This window comes from Manis pentadactyla, chromosome 14 (assembly GCF_030020395.1).
Source record: "Manis pentadactyla isolate mManPen7 chromosome 14, mManPen7.hap1, whole genome shotgun sequence".
Classification (NCBI taxonomy): Eukaryota; Metazoa; Chordata; class Mammalia; order Pholidota; family Manidae; genus Manis; species Manis pentadactyla.
The window spans coordinates 81,043,725-81,064,670 of record NC_080032.1 but is presented as its reverse complement, the minus strand read 5'-3'; the positions used below and the strand labels follow the sequence as shown (position 1 = coordinate 81,064,670).

The 20,946-nt window shown below is 37.0% G+C and overlaps 1 protein-coding gene across 1 annotated transcript in view; it reads left to right on the top strand.

Annotated features, from left to right (window-relative positions):
• Positions 1–20,946, top strand: part of ITPR2 (inositol 1,4,5-trisphosphate receptor type 2) — a 445,246-nt gene that overhangs the window by 345,847 nt on the left and 78,453 nt on the right. Inside the window, exons 49-52 of the mRNA XM_036889596.2 lie at positions 4,813–4,988; positions 12,409–12,573; positions 15,698–15,893; positions 19,329–19,421. Coding sequence (XP_036745491.2) covers positions 4,813–4,988; positions 12,409–12,573; positions 15,698–15,893; positions 19,329–19,421 — 630 coding nt within the window. The remainder of the gene's footprint in view (positions 1–4,812; positions 4,989–12,408; positions 12,574–15,697; positions 15,894–19,328; positions 19,422–20,946) is intronic.

Genomic DNA, 20,946 nt, shown 5'->3' with positions numbered 1-20,946 from the left:
TCCTTCCTCCAACACCAGAGCCAATGTCTGTAGACTCTGCTGTCACCTATTATTGCACATGAAGTGTAGCGGGGACGGGCAATACCATCCCTCTGGACACCTACTACTCTGCTCATTCAGGAGAGAGTGAGACGCCTGGTGCATTTTAATACTTGCCTGACTAAAGGTCCCAAAATACAGCTGATGCAACTGGTCCTTGAATAGCACTCAAGCCACTTATATATATAGGAACATTTAGAGTAAGGCTTCAACCTCAGAAAGAAATAGGACTAGCAAAAACAAGACAGGAAAGCAGTGCCTCAGCCTCAGGTGGGGATGTAGACTTTTCTCAAGCGACCGGATAGAAGTTAACCGTAGTAACCGAGGTGGAGGCTCGGTCTTAGATATCGGGGTGTGGGGGTGGTGCTAAGAGGGGAGATAGGTAATCTGGGTAATCTGATCACTGCTCTGGGTGAGTTATTTAATAACAACTCCATGAATAAGGTTAAAGTAGCCTTAGTTCAGTCTCTAGCCTTCAGCAACACACTGTGCATAGCTAGGAAGGCTGAGGAAGCAAAGCCAAAACTGATGAGCCCACTTGGCCATCAGAACTGTCTGGAGAAGGAAAATCCTGGGCGGGGTGTACGAGTTCTGGAATGCCAGAGCTCGCCAATCACAGTTTGCATGACTATTTCCCAGGAACACTTTGAGGTGATTTAAAGATGGATCAGTTGATCATTAAGATTCTGTCTAACATATGCTAAAATAATGATGGAGATAGGTCTCAGCATATAGGACCTAACTTGAAAGACTTCCTAGTGGCCAAATTGTGGAAATTGTAAAGAAAAAACAGTACTGACAGTGATACATAATAACCCATAGAATAAAATAAGAACCCAGGAGTCTGCATAGCTAGTGAGAAATCCATTCCTCACAATAGTATTCCTATTAATAAATGTAGAAAGAATGATAGAAATAGGATATCACTATTTGGCAAACATCAGTGGATGCTAAAATTAATGGGTGAATGTTGAATGAAACATATAATGCGAAACAGGGTATTGATATAGTCTGAAAGCATTTCCCCCACAACATATTTATTGATGACAAAAGGAAAAATAGTTAGCCTTGATGTGGAAAAATCACTTCAAGTGATTGACATTAATGTCACCAGTGATGAGAACAGCAGCATCAGGTGCCTCTTGATATGGTGCAGTGACAAGGACATGGCATCATTTGCCATAAATGCATAAACTGAGCAAATTTTAGACAAACTCAAAATGAGGGACATTCTACAAAATAATGAGCCAGTATTTTTCAGGTTTGTGAAAGACAAAAATAAGGAATTGTCCAAATGAAGAGAGACTAAAGAGACATGACATCTAAATGCAATGTGTGATTCTGGTCCAGAAAAAGGACATTAATTGGGCAGTTGGTGAACTTTGAAAAGGTCTACAGATTAGATAAAAGTGGTATATTGTATTAGTTTTATATACTGATCACTGTTATCTGGTTATGAAAGTGTTGACATGGGGGGAATCTAGGTGAAGGATGTACGGGAATTTTATATTGTATTTGCAACTGTTACATAAGTCTGAAAGAGTTTTGAAATGAAAAGTTAAAGGAGAGAAAAATAAATCTGAGGATTTCATCCAACCCCAAGGCCCCTGGATTCTGGATTTCATTGATCGTGGAATTTACCTGGTAAATCTTGGGCCAGAAAAAGACCTATAATCAACTGGGCCCCGTTGCCTACACCCAGACCCTGCTGGGGGCTGCTCCTGAGTCACCGTGAGAACTAGCAGAGGGAATGGGCAGTGTAAGCTTTCTCCAAGTATATTTTCCAGTCTGATCACACATGAACTACTGGGAATTGCTGGGGTCTGGATATCTGGTTCTCACTTGGGTTAAATTAACTGAAAGAGTAGTGTCCCCCTTCAGCCAGGTGGTGGTGTACTAATGACTAAACAGAGATACCTAAGGAAAGGTGCTCTCAGAAGATCACACACATACACCTCCAACCCCTACTACAGATACTTGCCTTTCACTGCTGGGCTTTGAAGAGCCCAGTGTCAGTTTATTCAGGAAACCAGGGCTCACTTTTGTGGCTGTAGGTTTTGGTTGGAGCTTCTTTTTTTTTTTGGTAGACGAGTTTATTTGTTTAACATATGCTTGTTTGAAAAAGAAACTTGTGTCCGAAGTTGAGGAATGAGGCTGTGCTGGTTCAGGCTGAGGCGGCAGCTGTTGATGCTAGGGAACCTCCCAGATGTCTGTGTGGAAGTTAAACATTGCTGTGCCACGCCCCGCCCCCGCCCCCACCCAGTTTGGCAAAGGCAGACTAGGTAGTGGAGAAAATTGCTGCCTTGGGAATTCCTTATATCTAGATTGCATGTGGCTTCTAAAAAAAAAATCAGGTTCAACATTTGGGTGCAATGCCTTTTTTTCTCTTACGTGCTTTGTGTTAAGGAAAGTAAGTTCTTCAAGGTAATTTTAATCCATTCAAATGGAGAGCAACCATGGATGAAGTGTGGCCATGTGCCAGGCACTGTGCTAGGCTCTAGAGATACAAAGGTTTGTAAAGCTGTCCTTGTCCTCAAGGAGTTCATGGTCTAGTTCAGGGACAAAGACCCTGAATATGTCAGAGGATTTCAATTTTCTTTTTAAGCATTAAATCTAGCTAGAAACCAATAGGATCTTTCTTACAGAATATGATTACAAATTGTTATCAATTGACAGCTGACAATATTGTCAATTAGTAGCTATTTTAAATTACTTTAAAGTTTATTCATTTCACAAACACTTAGCATTAAACTGTGTGCAACATACAATACTAGATACTCAGAGTTCTTTCTACAAAGGGATCAAATGCCCAGTTTTAAGTACATAGTTATAATTTTCTTGTTTAATCAAGGACAAATCTTGGAAAGCCAGATACTGTCTGGGTAAGAATAGTCAACATGTGGTTAGCTTCTCAGGCATAATGACAATGAACCATGTGACCAGCAGTGTCAAAACTTGGATTTTTAAAATAAGAATGTCACACTAAGACACTGCTCATGAATTACACTGAGGAGTCCTATGACTGGCTAAAAGTTGTTAAATGTGTGTAGATGTTGGCAGTTTTTGTAAATTAATGAGTGTGGTTTCACAGTTTGGGGAATTTGTAACTGGTGATTTAGTTACTTAATCAAAATGAGTTCACAGATTATGTTTTTGTTTATTCAGTTAATCAACAAGTGTTTGTTACTGCATGTCAAGCACTGATAGGCCCAGAGATGGTCCACACCCTTGCAAGAGCTGACGTTCTGATGGCATCCCAATAAGCATGAGAGAAAGTTGAAGGCATTATTCTCTCCATGGCTGTTTGAGATCTTTGAAGTGAGGACAGGTAGTCAGGCCATGTTTTGATAGACCTAGACTGCTGACAATCCAGTGTCGTAATGAGCATGAGTTGGGTACCCGTGTTGTTAGCATTTCCAGAAAACGGGAATTGAAGGTAATACCCAGAGCAATTTACCCCTTTTCTTTTCCCAGCCCCAAAGTACTTGATTATCAGGTCATCAACATCATGAGGGGGCAGATCAAATCCCTCTTCCCAACCTTTTCTTATCACTGCTTACTTGAGACAACATCATCAGAACAACGGTTGGAAAAAAGAAAATGGCTAAACTAATGTTTGCTACTTGGCTTTTATGTGTGTGTCCTTTTTTTTTGATGTCTGTCAGGATCTTCCAACTTTGGCTCTAGTAGCATTATGTGAAGTAAAGGCTTTTACAGAACTCATTGAAGGAGTCCAGAGAGTCCAGGGTTTCGATGATAATACAAAATACAGTGATAATAAAAAAGCTCTGCACACCTTAATGGTGTTTTGCACCCAGAAGTGAATTGTATAAAAAACAAAAAAGTGCGGCCAAAAGAAGGAACTAGTGGAAAACCTCCACGTTGTTCTCTGACTTCATCAGCCTGTAGAGGTGTGTTTGAGGCCCCAGAGCTAATTGCATCAGCCCAAGAAGGTTGCCCCTTAGTTCTCTTCTGCAAACTCAGCATCACATGACCTTCAGAGGGGGATTCCTTCAATCCACATGTCAGTGCAAATGTCCATAGATTGACTTTTTAAAAAAGGAAATATATTTTTACACTGCTTTTGGGCAGTTTCTAAAGAAATTTCACTTGTAATGGGGTTCAGTTTTAAAACATTTGGAACTTCTGTTTTCTGTTGATTTAAAATAGCTCAACATTTTTTTTTTTAGAACCTGAATTGACCTTCCAGTACACACATCCATACATATACATGTACAGTTATACACATATAAACACACTTGTGGTTTAACAGTTAAAGCTTGCTTCTGTTTTATTAAAAGATTGACTGTTCTGTATTTTTAATTCTTTAGAGGAGTCTCTAATGTACAAATTTCTTAATAATAGAGCAAGACAAGTAATAATTTCAATGAAAAAATATCTGATTTCACGCAGTTTAGCTATATGTTTAACAGTCATTAGTCTTAAATTTTGAATTAAGGTTCCCAAGTGAGATACATCTATCAAAAGTATTTGGTATGTAACTCCTGTAGAAGAGAAAGATTAATGATTTTCAGACTTAATGGAAGGAGCATTAACTAGTGAGTATTAAGCATCCTGAAATCAGATAGTCTCTGGAAATATAGTGGTGAGTAATGTGTTCAAAGGCATTTCATCTAAATATGTAATGTAGAGTGAGTTGCTTTGAAATTCAGTGTCTTATAGCTTGATTTACTCTATTATATAGAGTAACAGATATTTGAACATATCCTAGTTTTGTTTTTAGAAAAAGTAACCTTTTTCCCTGTTTTTCAGGTACACTTTCTCCACTGTTCTCAGTTCTCCTTTGGATAACAGTTGCAATTTGTACATCTGTGCTGTTTTTCTTCTCCAAGCCTGTGGGTATTCGGCCATTTCTTGTGTCAGTAATGCTCAGATCAATATATACAATAGGTCTTGGGCCTACATTAATACTTCTTGGTGCAGCTAATGTAAGTACTTTCCTTGGCTTTTGTACTGTAATATATTGCTTAAAAGTATACTAAATGTAAAAATGTAACTCTATGCTTTAGTTTATGTATATGCAATAAATTCTAACTGAGGAGTCCAAATTCACTGGAGTTTAACTGCATATTCTTAATTTTGAGAGAAAGAAAAAAAATGACAAGTAAAAACATGATATATTTTAAGAAGTTAGCATTTGGGGCATGACCCAGCTCTGTAATCAATTTAATCCAATCCAACTTTAATACCTTCTGCATCCTATACTTAGAGTTATTGACAAAAATGACTGAACCACTATTAACATCCTAAAGTGGATTTGAAATCATCCCAGAAAGACTAAATTATATTCAATAGAATTTTTAGAAGTGAGTGCCTTTTATAAAATGACCAAGAAAAAAGACTAGCTGTATGAAGAAATATGAAATTGGCTCTTTTTATGTGAATAACACCTATAAACCAATAGAAGGCATCGATGAGGTTAATATATTCTTTTTACTAAATTTTAAAATATTAGTATGAGGGAGAACATTTCAAAACTTGAGATAGGAAAGTTTAGAGTAAGTAAGCCAGAGTACTAGTCCAAATAGCAATAAGGTACCCAAGAGATAAAATTTTAAAGGGACTAGACAACTTTCTGCATGGCATATCTATAAAGGGATATTAAGAAAAGATAAATCATCAGGGTGGTAAAAGAAAAGATGTCCGGGAAAGCAAGTAGGTATTGCTAATATGTTTGTGGAATATCTAAAGCCCCTTTTGTATCTTGTCCAGGGTTTCTAACATAGTGGCCTGTATTCTGGTCTCTCCCTATATTGTCTCGCCTGCATCCAGTTCTTAGGCATAATGATCGATCGTTCTGTGTCTACAACATTATTGGTACTCAACAAATATTTAACTAATGAGTGGTTCAATGCATGAGTGAAAGGTTATCTTTGTATTCTTATATATTTATAGTGCCTGGCACATAAAGTCCATGGCAAATAATTACTGAAAATGAATAAATGAAATAGTCAACCAAAGTTTTGAGAATTATAAAGCTGAGCTGGTATGGCCAATTTGGTTTCTGACCACTATTGTAATTCTTCAAAAAATTGGACATGTTGTTGTGACAGCTCCAGTTAACTAGAACATTCAGGCAACCAAATTTCAAGTTATTTTCCCATTATTGTCAATAAAGGGAAGCATACTATACATAGAGTTCTATCTGTAAAGAATTCTGTGTAATGCCAATTATACTCTTCTCTAAGTTTCTTGGGGCATAGATATAGTCCTGCCCTCCTCTTTCCCAATTCTGTTTCCAACTTAATACCCAGCACAGAAACATTCAAAAAATTTTTACATGAACTGAACTTGTACTGCCAATGTTTTAGAAATAAGCTCATATTGCAATAATGCCAACCAAGGTGATTAAGGAATTATCATGGATTTATCTAAATTTTTCTAAACCTATTAGTGCATCCAGCTTATTATATTTTTAAAAATACATTGAATATTCAACCAAATTATTTGAAGAAGTGAATAATATTCATAAACCGGCAACTGGTCCTCAGTAAGACATTAATCCAAGTGAGAAAATCCAAGTTTGTCAAAGTGACATAATAGCTAGATAGCTGGGCCAAAAGTAACAAGCATTTATTGCATCCTCTATTATCTAATAGACACTGAAAATACCAAGAGGTAAAGGATGCGGTTCTTGCCATCCAGAAGCTTAAAGAATGTATAAAGAGCTAAGGAATAACATACTAATGTCAATTGGGGAAACCAAAAACATTTGAAGTATTTCTCTTTTCCCTTCAGGGACAGGATAAAAAGATTAACTTCTGCCTGATTTGGTGAGAATAGTTCCTCCATAAGAAATGACTTCATTATAGGGGAAAGTTTATACTCGAAAATTTCTTTGTGAGAAGAAATGTACATGGAGGTAGATCTTTCTTACTGACTATATGAATCTGTCGGGATTCTAATAACCTTCTCAGCATAAAACATCTATTGGCACAGCCCCCAAATGATACATTATGATTTGCAAGTTCAGGACATATGACCAAAGAAAACAATCAACTTCGATTTGGGACAAAGAAATTGGATGGAATAATTAGGACTTTGGTATCACCAATAGAAGAGTTTTAACTATAGTTTTGATATTCTGCAGATTAATAAAACTAGCAAATAATCATTATCTTAACTGTTAACAAACTCATTAAAAATTGTCTATGGTTTACTATTTCCCAGAAAACAAGTAAAAAAATTAATGAAAATATAAATCAGACATGTTTTACACCTTAGGCTTTAATATAATTACTATCTTAATACTTAAAAGTTTGCACTGTGTAATAGGTGAAACTCTTAAATGCTAAAATTAAAAGGTATCAAAAAACAGGAAAAGCAAAGAAAATACCTACATAACAGTTACGCCTTAATGAGGATCAGTATTCTAGACCTTACGCAAATTAGTAAGCCTCTGAATTTCATTCTTCTCATTATGAAGATATGGAAGCCTAGACTTTCCTCACCGGGTTGTTGAGAAGGTCAGTGGGGAAGATTAGAGTGAAAATTTAGAAAAGAACAACAATAGTGCTAATGATATAATAGCAATAAAGTCTACCATTTACCAAGTATCTAATACATGAAGTACGATTTGATTGTAAAATGTTGGTTTCATGATGTAAAAGTGTCTGTATTTTGGTTCAGAGACTTATTTGTTTCTGGACTGGGTTTCTTTCTTCACAGTGCTAAGCAAATGCAGCAAGTCCCATTTTGGGAAAAGAAATTAAGTGGGAAAAAAACCCTCAATCTATGTTCTGAGCACTTAGTATTATGAGTTGCTGTTTGATCATGCTTTGCTTTTAATTGTCTTTATTTCTAAAAACCAAAATTTTGTTTAGATTGCAGCTGATTTCTCTGGAGTTATCTAAGTATTTGAGATTTGTCCAAAAATTCAAACGTTTTTCTCTGTTATAAAGCACATCTTACAGCGTAATCAGGTTTCTCCCCACCCTCTATATTGCAATTTTAGTTGTTGGTAATGAAAATTAACGTACTATTTTGGCAAATATATACACACATTTTATAAATTTTGGATTACTTAATATTTCTATATCATTAAAATTATCTGTAAATACTATTTTAATAACAGTAATATTTCCAGCCATATGGATGTTATATAATGTTTAGCCATTCCATTAATTTTTATTGTTTAGATTCCTAGGCATGTTTTACAACAAATAGTAATTCAGTAAATAACTGTGAGAGATCTTTTAATATCTTCTAAATGTTTCTTTTCTATAATGTGTTTTTCTTTTCTAATAGTGCCTGGAAATACGTAATTTAATGGCATTTATAAATTATTTGCCTTTTGCACAGTTATTTGTAATGTGGAAATGTTTCCTGATGCTGGGACTTGGTCTCAACGTTTTGCAGAGAGGAGAAGCAGAGTTTAGCAGACAGCCATCTATTAACAATAAGCCACAATGTTCAAATGTAATAGGGCCATGCCCTTAGTTACCTGCTTGTAGATAGTTTCCTGGGAGGGCTCATGTTACTGCTCATCTGTAAGGCTGACCTCACTAGATGTTCGCTTAACATATACAAATTCAGTTAGATATTCTGAGTCAAGACATTCCTATTCTGTCTTACACACACACACATACATACACACACATACACACACACACACACACACACACACACACACACACACTATTTTTCATATAATGTGGTCACTGAATGCTCCTAGCTACCTCTGATATGCAGCTGTAGAAAAAAGAAATCTGCTCCAATACTTGAGAGAAAACTAGCATGTGTTGAATTTACTAAGAGACGCTGTGGTTTACTTCACCTTTGTTTACTGTACTGCTTTGTCTGTACTGCAATTTAAAAGATTTCCAAGGTGATTTTGACTACGTGAAAATTTTGCCTTACTCTTTGACCACAGAGCCTTATTCTACTAAAGATGCAACACCACTGAAATGGAGATTTTTAAATCAGATCATCTCATTTTTAGTAACAAGGTTGATTGTTGAAAATATGGTAATGTAGTTAACATGTAGTTCAAGATAATAAATTCAATTTTTCAGTAAATAGGCAATTTTTTCTTTCCTTTTTTTTTTTTTTGGTTACAACTTATTCTTGGAAAATAGATCATATTTCCATAGAAACTATGGAGGATGGGGATAGAATTCTTGACCAGAGATATAAAACCAAGTAAGACGAAAAGCATAATATAAAGGCAGCTATATATTTGTGTGATTGCCTAAAATAGTAAAATTTAAAAGACACCACAGAGAATTCTAGAGCTTTGAGACACCTTAAGGATTGTTCACTTCCAAGTATTTCATTTCAGAAATGAATATCTAGCATCCTGTAGTGAGCTAGATATATGTCCTAGAGACCAGGAGGATTTACCAAAGTAATTGGTGGTGGAGCCAAGGCTGACCCAAATGTCCCAACTTCTCAGTGTCTTCCGCTATACAAAGTTGTATCAATGACAAGGCCTGCAAAGTCCTATCAATGAGCTATGAGGTATATATGAAAATATTGCTGTCCTGTATAATTAATTTACTTAATTAAAATTAATGAACATGACTTACTATATATTAGTTGACAAATGAACATTGCTTTTTTGCTTTTGTTTTCGGAAGACCTATTGGTAAATCCTTTGGATAATTATTATTTTGAAAAGACTGTACAGAAGGCTTACACTGATGCTGTTTCCCACTTTTACCCCCTCCCCGCCACCATTACACTGTTCACTCTATTCTCAAGAAAAATATGTCAAGGGTACTTAGAAGAATATATGGAGGAAGAAAAAAGTTTATGGGACAGTTATGGTCATTTATATTGAAATTTGTATGCTGATTTGAGGGTCCTTTTTCAATACCAGCTCAGAAGAGCATGGCTTTTAACCACCTTTTCCAGTTCCCACACCCTCCATTTATTGTTACCCACAAGGACCCTTGCCATAGAAACAATGATTGCCTATATAATGGTGTTAACAAATGAAGGACTGGTTAGACAACCTACAATGAGTCATGACATGAAAAGGGAGAATTTTTTGCAACTTCTTCATTCCCATAAATATTTTCAACTTTCATGGAAATGCTTCATAAAAAGTTTGTCAGTTTCAAGGTCATGGTGCAGGGAAAACCAGAGTTCAACTTCTTTCCTGCCCAAATCATTTACTCTTGCACTTATTTCTCCTTGGTATAACACTTCAAAACAGAAGGGCAATTTCTTTGTTTCTAATCTCTACAGAAATAGGTGGATGTCACCACCAATATCAGCTCCACTCTACTTTGAGACTTAGTCAAGAGAACAGGAACATATATCCATCAACATCAAGCCCTAAAAGGTTCAGAGACAAAATTCAACCTGAAAACAAAGAAGGCAAATCTCTTTTTCATGCAAAAATGGCAGAGGCCCTTTTAGGCAGAAATGTGTCCTTGCTTTTGCATTAGTTGAGAACTGAAATGCATTGATCCTTTTGAGAATTTGAGTTTATTGTATTACCTTTCCTCACTGTGTAGGGCTTACAGATAGTTTCCCTGTGTATTTTTTTTATGATTCAGTTTATGGAAGTAGAGATCAGAAAACATATAAACAATTTGTCGTAAACATATTAGGCATTCTTCTGAAAAACCATAATTCCAATTGTTAACTTCACTTTTTGTAGAACTTTTCGGTTGTATTTCATATGATGAACTATGTGGGTAGATCAGAGTAAATAGCTCAAATTTAAACAGTAGCCGCCCAAAACAATTTAGAGCAAACACTCAATATTACTTCACCAGATGTTTTGTATTTCACGATTTTCATGGATGTTTATTGTCAGATACCACACTTGTATCAGTGCCTTGTATATATTTCCTGAGTTTTAAAAATAATGACTTTGTATAATATTAAACTTGCTCTTGGGTTCTAAACATAAGACATCCATTATATTGTAGCTATGTTTAATAATAACATAAAAATGTGATGATGAAACATTAATTAGTGAAGTAAAACTTCCTGCTTGACATTATTCAGAATGTTAACAAGATGATGAAAGAATTGATCGCATCAATTAATGAGAAGTTAGTTAATTAACATGGGGAAAATTTACGGAAGGCTTGAACATTTTAGTTGCTGTGTTTTGATTTGGTTTGCCTACCTCTGCAACGTGAGATGATGACCCACTTTTCACTTCATCTGTATTGATTTGGACTTCAGAAAGTTGAAGGAAAAGATTTTTCCAACCTCTCAAATTTTACTTCTGCTTCAAAGTGTTATGCTCCTTCCTGTGTTACTTAAAACCATTCCATAAGGCAATTTCTTTTATATATGTGTGAAAAAATCAGCAATGTTGCAGAGAGGAACCTGCTTTCCCAAAGTTAGGTTTGGGCATATAAGGACAAATATGGCGCCATTAGATAACTTAAAGAACTCAGAGAGCAATTTGGAAGAACAAACTGAAATTTTGAAATCTGTTATTTTCCTTGATGAGTAAGAGGCAAAAGTGGCTCTTCAGTGTCTAAGAGCCGAGTAGGTAACACTCAGTTTATGGTAATTGTGTTTTCTGGAACTCATTGCACAGATCATTCTTATTGCCAAACCATGTTAAGTGTAAATGTCTATATCCTAAAGAATTGCCTCAAAAGGCAATCTGAAATATAGTTTTAATGTAAAAACTCTCCGTAGTACCAAGCATAATAAACAGTCCAAAATGTTATTGATTAATTATCACACATGGAGCTTAGAAAATACATGCATGCATTCTATTTGTTTTAGCCTAGTTATCTATTTATATTTTTATGTATTTAAAGTTAAATTAAGTGTAAAAATAATTTCAGTGGCTTACTTGGTTAAAATAATATTTAGTAGAGAAAGTCCAGGATTAAAAAAAAAGAAATCAAGGACAGATCTCTGGATATTTTCTGAAAAGATATTTTTCTGTTACATTTCCAGTATAATAAAAATATTACATATATTTACTTTTAATAGAGGAAATATAATGAGTAGTATTTAGAGTCACTATAGTAAGTGCTTCATATGCATTATGAATTGTTTAATCCTCTGATGAGTTCCATGAAGTGGGAATTCCTTTATTCCAGTTGTTCAGAAGAAACAACGAAGGCCTACAGAATAGGTCATGTAACCATAGCGGGAGAGCCAGGATTTAAATTAGGTCTGGATGGCATAGCGGGAGCTCTTAATCATCCTCTTCTCTTTTTCCTGGAATTGCAAAGGATACAACTTTTGCATGTTTTCTGTTTACGTGCAGATTTGTAAGTAGTGCCAAAAATTTACAAGATGAGAATGCATAAAAGAAAACCACAGATTTGTGAATAATAGAATAATAGGCCTTGTCAATGACCTGCTATTTATGTTTCAGGATAAATAAGACAGTAAAATCTAATCTTTTCCACCCTTTAGCTTTGTAATAAAATCGTATTTCTGGTGAGTTTTGTCGGAAATCGTGGCACATTCACCCGAGGCTACCGAGCGGTCATCCTGGATATGGCCTTTCTCTACCACGTAACGTATGTCCTGGTGTGCATGCTGGGTCTTTTTGTCCATGAATTCTTCTACAGCTTCCTGGTGAGTACTTCTTTGTGTGGACAGTCGTGCTGAAAAGAATGCACAATGTTGCTGTTCCTTATTCTTTTTCCTTTGATTTTTTTTTTTTTTTAAAGCAGGGCTTGACATTTCGGACAAATTATTTTTAGAATTTCCCAGGAAAAGCAAGAATTGCTATTATTTTTAGTCTTTTTCTCAGAGAAACACATAGGTGGTGGAATTCTTTATTTCTCTGTGAAGGAACCGACAACCTCATCTCTTGACCCAGACTTCACAGAGGAAGGCACTTTGGGTTTCAACTAAATCATACTTCCCTTTACAAAAAAGGGATATATTTTCTTAGTACTGGAATCATTGTATTTTATTTACAATACCAAATGCTATGTGTATCTTTAGAATGGCTGAGTAAAATGAGGGAGAAAATTGCCAACCCAGCAAAAAAGACAAAATGAGTTATTTAAGTATAAACTTATATTTCAGATTTAATATGCCATTGTTAAGCTTACCTACATATATCTAAGTCATTAAAAGGATTTTCAGATTTCTTCTAGAGTTGTTTCCTTTTTCCTGGTTATCAGTTTTCTTTCCTGCTTATATTCTGTTTTGTGGCCGTAAACTAGTAGAGTAGCCAATATAAATATATGATAATGTTTTGAAGCATTACCAGATTAGCATCATGATGCCACAGGAGTGACTTACTTACGTCTCTACCCACAGCTGACATGCAGTGGCGTGTCCTGCCCAATAAAATAATCCCAGAAAACAAGCTGAAGGTCTAAAAATATTGTGCTGACCCTGTGCCAGGGTCATGAGGGAAAATCCATTACTTCCTGCTTCCTTGTTATCTTTCATGGGGAGAGAAGCCTGAAAAGAGGCTAATTTTACATTTTCTCTCAAACCCTTAAAGTAACCAGAGTAATAAGTGGATTTATCCCTTATGTTTTGATACAAAATTATCTTCTTGGCAGTTAAGTCAGATTATTCAACAATTGAATAGAAATTTTTCTTGTGTGTTCCAGGGATCCAAGGGAATTCCCTTTCTGCTCTGATTCACCAGAAAAATTTAATTTTTAAAAATCTGCCCATGATGTATAAAGTCCTGTTATGCCCAACACTTTTACAGACTGTGATGTGTAATGTTTTTTGTGCTTCAACCTTCATGTCTATAAAGTAGATAAGGGTAGTAAGAGAGACAGTAATATCATGATCTATTAAAGGGATAATATAAAAAATGTGAAATGATGTATGTAAATCTTTGTTTTCAAAGGGAAGGTATTTGACAAAATAAAGGTGTATCTGAATTTAGATGTGTTTTTAATACTAATGTTATTTCTCTTATGATACTATGATAATTAGTTTTCCTTGGGTTCGTTGTGAGAAGGATATTGTCCATTTTCTACCTATTGTCTACTACTTTAAACATAGTAGTAGAAGGAAATTGTAATGCCAAAATGGTATTTAAGTGTATTTTCTAAATACTTTTATATTAAGAAAATATGAATATGCTTTCCCAGTTGTGTCCACAAATGTCAAAGCTTTATCCAAAATAATAAAAATCATACTGTAGATTTTCCTTTCAGAAATAAGCAGGAAGAACAATTAACCTGTCCAATGTCAACAACACCTTTTGCATCTCAAGATTCTGTTTCCATGGGTAGGGAGTGGGGCCAGAAGTATGCATCTTTAACAAGCATCCTATGGGTTTCTGAAAGCTATAACCTTCCAGAAACTATCAGAAGTGACCGAGAGCCCATTACCAGACCTTTTTTCTTCAAGCCATTATTGAGTTAAAGTAAAGGGAAATCTCTTTTATGTCAACTAAATGCTTAAATAAATAAGTCAGAATGTCCGTAATTTGGAAGTTGAGTTTGCATTAGTTAATTTGTCTTATTGAAAGTTAATAAATTAATTATATTTCTAGAGGTTATTGCTCCCTCCAGAAGATAAATAAGTAGCAAAATTGTTAAACATTTTTTATATGATCATCATACAATACCAGTTTCCTAATTTGAGCAAACAAGTTAATATATTTACAGCGATTATTTGCAAGACTGTGATTGTTTTGGAAAGTAACTGTATGACCCTCAGAATTCAGAAAAACATGAGTACAAGGCCCTGGTATTGCCTAAATTATGCATGACACTGGTAATTAATCATTTCAACCAGTTCAGAAATTCTAATCGCTGTCCACAGGTAGCAGAGGACAAACTCCAATTATTCCCATTTTAAAAATGCTTTTCATTTCCAAACAGATGTTTGTGCCTTTTTAAAGTGAGTGTTAATTTATTGCTTTTAACCTGCTTTTGATAATAAAATGCATACTTGCTAATGTGTAATCTCAACTTAATAATATAGCAATAAATAAAATTGTTCTTTGTGTTGACTCCAGATAGCAAACACATGCCTAGATTCTTGACTAGTGCAGATTTTCTACTACTAAACACAAAATAGATCATAACCCATTAGAGGAAGGGAATTAGCAAATTGTATATTACATATTTGTTTATACTTCTGTTTCCAAAAGTGTATGCTAAGGTAATAGGTTTTGCTCTCATTATACCCCCTTAGTAAAGAAAGATAGTTGCATTTCTCAAATATTTTTAAATTTCATACCTTTTCTATTGCAGCAGGCTCACAGAAATGTTCCAACAATTTTCACCTCTAGTCCCTTGATTACACAATATATTTAGTGAATCTGTCAATTATTTATCACTTAGATAAACCTAATTCATCATTCTCACTTGACCCAGTTTATGTATGCCAGAAGCAATTGCAGAATATCAGTAAGACTAAAAATAAGGAAGAAGTAGCTAAGTTGCTTAAGTACAATAGAGTTTCTCTAAATTTGAATATGAAGTTCTGATATTTCCATGTCTTACAGAGTTGAATGTACATTGGTTATGAAACCAATAGGTGCACATGATATGCTCTGATAGGGTTACCTTTATTGAAAAACAGTTTACTAACACATTGTAGCTGTAGAAGAAAACACGTATTTCGGTTCATTTTTAAGGTGTCGTTTAGGTTGTCATTTTCTCACAGATAAACTAAAATAGCTGAATTTGTATCTGCAATTACCTTTATATGTATTCAACCTTTGCTCCGTTGCAATTTTTTCTTGTTTTTGTTTTCTTTATTTCTGCAGCTTTTTGATTTGGTGTACAGAGAAGAGACTCTGCTCAATGTCATAAAAAGTGTCACACGGAACGGCCGCTCCATTATTCTAACTGCCGTCCTCGCCCTCATCCTCGTCTACCTGTTTTCCATTATTGGGTTCCTTTTTCTGAAGGATGACTTCACCATGGAAGTGGATAGGCTGAAAAACAGGACTCCTGTCACAGGTACCACTCTTGCCACTAAATGAGATTTCTCTGATTGCAGGTAGGACTTGGACGTAGTTCGTTAAGAGGATTATAAATAAGCAATAATGGAAGACATGTTTTCTTTCATTCCTTGGAAAACATGTTCTAGTCCACTAAGAACTCATGAATGCGAAATACTCTTAGGCTGTACATTAGCTGTCAAAGTGCATCAGAGAATCCTTATACAAGAAACGTCACCTAAGCTCAGTCACAGTAAGAAAGCTTCAACAGTGCATTTCTCTAGTTGAGAAGATAATCATGGTGCTGAGTGATAGCTTTGGGATTCTTTTCTTCCTTTTTCCTCGTCTTCCCCAAGTGCCACATCTAGCGTCATTCACAACCATTATTCCATCCATTTTCGCTCCCGTACATCACATTATACTTAAATAACTGAAGGTAAATGCTTTGTTTGGAAACCATCAGATAACATGAAATTTGGTAGAGAAACAATGCTCAAAATATTGTCCTGAAGGGGCTCAATCCATTAGTGTGTGGCTCTCAGAATTTCTGTATGATATTTATTTTTGTTGTCTGACTAATTAGACATCATCCATTTACCCTCACTTTGATTCTTGTGGCTATTCAGGCTTATTCATTCCATCATATTTTGCATTTTTTATTTATTAGGCTTTCCATTGGTTTCTTCCTTTCCCTTTCCTACCTTTTGTCATTTTGGTTAAATGTCTTTGTTACTCTTTTTTCTCCTCCTCTCCTGCTTTGCTCGATAGAAGTCATAGTTCTGTACTTTACTGTTCGGTTCTCTGAGTCACACTGCTGCCTATAGGTTGTAGAGAATGGAAACCACAAAGTGATTCTCTCTCTGTCCTCAAGCCGTTAAAGGTATGATTTAATTGATGGTATCTTATAAATAACATTCTTTCTTGCCTTTAACAAACATTGCTTAATTATTAAATGGATGACATATTGTAGTATCTTTCTTAGAATATGGGATAATTGAGTGGCATTTAGAGCTGTTATTAAGTCTAAGTGATCAAAACACGGAATAGAAACATTGTATATATAGACTGAATATTACCAAACTTGAGACTGAATATATATACATATATATATATAAGTACCCTTAAAACTCTACTTTTACTAGCTATGTGTGATTCCTAAACTGTTCTTAAAAATCTTCAAGTTTTAATTATTTACTAGGGAGGATCATACTGAGCTATTTAGTACAGGGTGAGTCTGAAATGGAAGCATTGAAATTCCAGAATTGAAATGTATACAATAGTTGTTTAGTGAATCTAGTAAATATTTTTAATTGTTATTTAAAAAGGCAGTTAGTGTCATTATGTTATGAATATAAATATTTTCTCTAGAAATATATAAAATACCTCATTTTCTTACAAAATAGGCAATACTAGACCTAAAATGTAAAGATCTTTCCTAAAAATGTTTACACATATTTATATAAAAAGCTGTTGAATGAAAGAAAGCACTTGTAGATATTGTGAAAAACTAGCATATGAGAACCGCTAACAAATTAAACTCTTAATTTTTCACTGGTTGAGAGCTTTTGTCTCACAGACTGAGAGTGAACATGCTACCTGCCTTGGCAAAAAAAGCAGCACCCGTGTGTTCATAATATTTTAAATTTAATTTCTAATGCCATAGTTTATGTCTATTGGTACAAAGCCTAAAGCTCATTCTTTCAGGTATTGAACACTATTTACTCCCAAAGCTGAGTGAAACTGACAGTAACCCACCTACTTGGCAGGTGAAATTTGGAGTGCAGAGGCGATCAGGTCTTCGGTGAACGTGAAGGAATAACCAGGGACCCAGGAGATGGGAGCAAAGGGAAGGAAGGTCAAGGTTCCGGAGCTGAAGGGCAGGAGCACAGTGGGGTGGAGGACGGGAGGTCTGCGAGTGGCACTGGGAATTTAAGAGAATGCAGGCCCTCCTTCTCGGGCCAGTGGAATCCGTGGATTGTCGGGGGTGGGGGGGGGGCTCCACGTGACCGTGTGCAGGGGAAGCCGTGACTTGGGGAAAGAAGCCCAACGGGTTGGAGGGAAGTTTCTGCTGAGAGGCGGAGGCTGCGGCGTCTCTCCCTTGCGTCTCCTCTTCCCCGTTGTCAGTGCCACCCTCCTGTCCGTCACCCTCACTTGCCCTCACCCGAACACTACAGGCGCATCCTACATGCCTTCCCCACCTTCATCCTCTCTTTGCCTGCCCACGTCATTCATCCTAACCACAGCTCCGACTCTGTCTGTCATTGGTTCAAAACCTTGGCTGGGACCCGCACTGGCCGTGGGCTGCTTGAGTTAAGATTCTCAGTCTGGGTGTCTGTGCCTCTGCTGGTCTCTGGGCCTTCTGTCCCCAGTTTGTGCCCGAATGGCCTCCTCTCCCTCTCTCATCATCCTGGGTGTCAATCCCATGTCTCCTTTAGACGGATCCTTCTCAAAAAGCTTTCTGTTTTTCTTTTAAAATTCACTTCCCCTCCTAATGCACTGCCTTAATTTATTTGCACTTCCTTCCTTTATTCAATTATAATTATGTCTGTACCGCCCTGTGTTCCCTAATTGATTGTCGGTTCTCCAAGACCTTGACTGCAGGGAGTGAGTAAATACTTATTAAGTAAGGGAGTGGCTCCCAAGCCGCACTGGGAAACCCCACCTCTCTCCCTCTCTGCCCGCCCGAAACCCTCTGCTTCCAAGTGATGTACCAGCCCTTTGAATATTTCTTCAGCCCTTGTATATAGAAATGAACTTAATCGCGTCCCTTCGTCTTAATGGGCTTTTCTTGGCTGTCTGCAAAATGGATTTGAGAGGAGCAAACATTTTCACTTCATATTTTTTACTAAAAACAATGAAAACTAGAACTTTTTCCACACAGACAGGAAGGTTATTATTTTCTGTTCTATCCTGGGCCAGGAAAAAGGGTGGTGAGCCAGCAGCAAATGGGTCCCGGGGACTAAAAAAAGAAAGACCCTGAGTAGGGATCTGGCAGAAGATTCTGGCTTCCCTGAGGTATTTTATGCCGTGTCCTGGGGCCTGTACCTTCCTGCCCACACAGCCACCACCTGCAGTCTCTCCCTCAGCCAGGGACTGACCAGGCGTAGAGCTCGGGGGCACCAGCTGCATGGGGACACGTGCTCCTGTCATTCCCATCCAGACCCAGAACGCACTTGGCCGTGGACACACTGTTGCATGTGGTCATTTATCTCAGCCATTTTAAAAGCCATGAAAGGCTTTTAGCAGGTTGGCCCCGAATCTATCCTCTATTTACAAAAATGCTTCAGTAGGTGAAACTGTTCAGAATTCTAGGCTAACTTACTAGAAGACTTAGCAACACAGCTAAAAACTGGCGTCATAGTGCTTTTAGTGTATATGCCTTCGTAACTGCACGTGCATTTCTTGTCATTTGCATATGTGTCTCTACAACACATTGTACTTTATGTGTTTCCAGGTAGTCATGAAGTTCCTACAATGACTTTAACCTCAATGATGGGAACCTGTGAAAAGGACAGTTGCCCACCCACCATCCCAGCTTCAAACGCAGGTCTGTAAGAAGCGCTCCAGGCCAGGAAGAACTTGGTACTTCTGTAGTCGCATTCATTTGGTAAAGGTTATTACTGCCTAGAGAGTTGTTCTAGGAATCTCATGGTGGGTTGAAAAAGAAGCATGGAGGGTCCAGGAACCCAAAAGCTTCACACTGGAGGAAGGATCTCTGTAATTGCCATTTTATATCCTCACCCTGTTTCTTACATCATTTCTGTTCATGAGAATTGATCAAATTTACCCTGTGGCATGTGCTGCTGAAAATTGTTACCATATTACAAATGAACACCACACTGAGACCCTTTTAAGTGTGTAGCATTTAACAAAGACTCTTGGACTACTTGAGCTTAGAACTCCAAAGGCTTGGCTGTGAAACCCAGACTTGCCACTTCCTAGCTCTCTGTTTCAGGTATGTTACCCAAATTTCCAGGACTTTGTTCAGGTGGGAGGGAGAGAAAGAGAGAGAGAGAATGCGATACTTTCCCTGCTTCCAAAGGGGCAAATGGAACCATGCATAAAGAAAACAAAATTTGGCTGTAAATTATTCTCCATAGTTTGGTAACTATGGCATAAGTGAAATTAATGAACTGTAGAAGGAAGTAGTGGATCTGTTTCCAGAAGCAGGAAAGACTTAGGGTGTATATGCCTTTAATATTTCAAGAATTGTTTATATTTTCCATATCTTTATATATATAAAGATCAATTTTATGAATCTTTAATTCAAGAGTTTTATTTAAAAGAAGTGGATTTAGTCTGTGTTATGTTTACAAAGGGCAAAACTGGACTGAGAGAAGGTGAGGGAAGGAAGGTGAGGCACAGCGCAGGGCCCTTCTGCCTGGGAACCTGCTGTTGTCTGGTCGCAGTGATAGGGCCTCCTCCTCTCCTGTGGTGCCTTTTTCCTTGAGATGTGGGCTGTTGCTTAAGGAAAAGTGGACAATGCCTTCTACTGGTGAAGTGTTTCATGCTTTATGACCTGCAGGGAGAAATAGACACATGAATACATTCCATCCAGCGTCCCAGCTGCAATAGGCACCGGGGGCCACTGCCACCAGTGCTTCTCTCCTCCTTCGCCTCCCAGGCACCCTGTCAAGGCCTCCAGACAACACCCCAGTCCATCCGCTGCTTGTGTAGCTTTACTGTGCTCTGCAGTTTCTAAAATCCTGTTACATGTGTCCTCCAGCTTAAAGGCCACCAGTTTCCTTGGCCTTCTTCACATACTATAGCAATGGCTCTTGGGGTAACGCTCCAGAACCAGCCGAGTGGGGCTTCCTCTGGACACTGGGATTTGGAATCCCATCACTCTCTTGACATATATTTGGCTGACTCTTGGCTAAAGTGCCGTTTTTCACTGGTTTAGTCGTCAAGCCGTAAATGCCTGTCCTTTACGCATGTAATTGGGAGTTTGGGATTTCAAGTATGAAACCACGTGTTTATTTCCTTATATTTCTGCCAACCTGTATTTCAGAGCCATCCCAGTTTGTCTCATGAATAGATTAGGAGTTTTTTGACCAGATAATCTCTAGGTT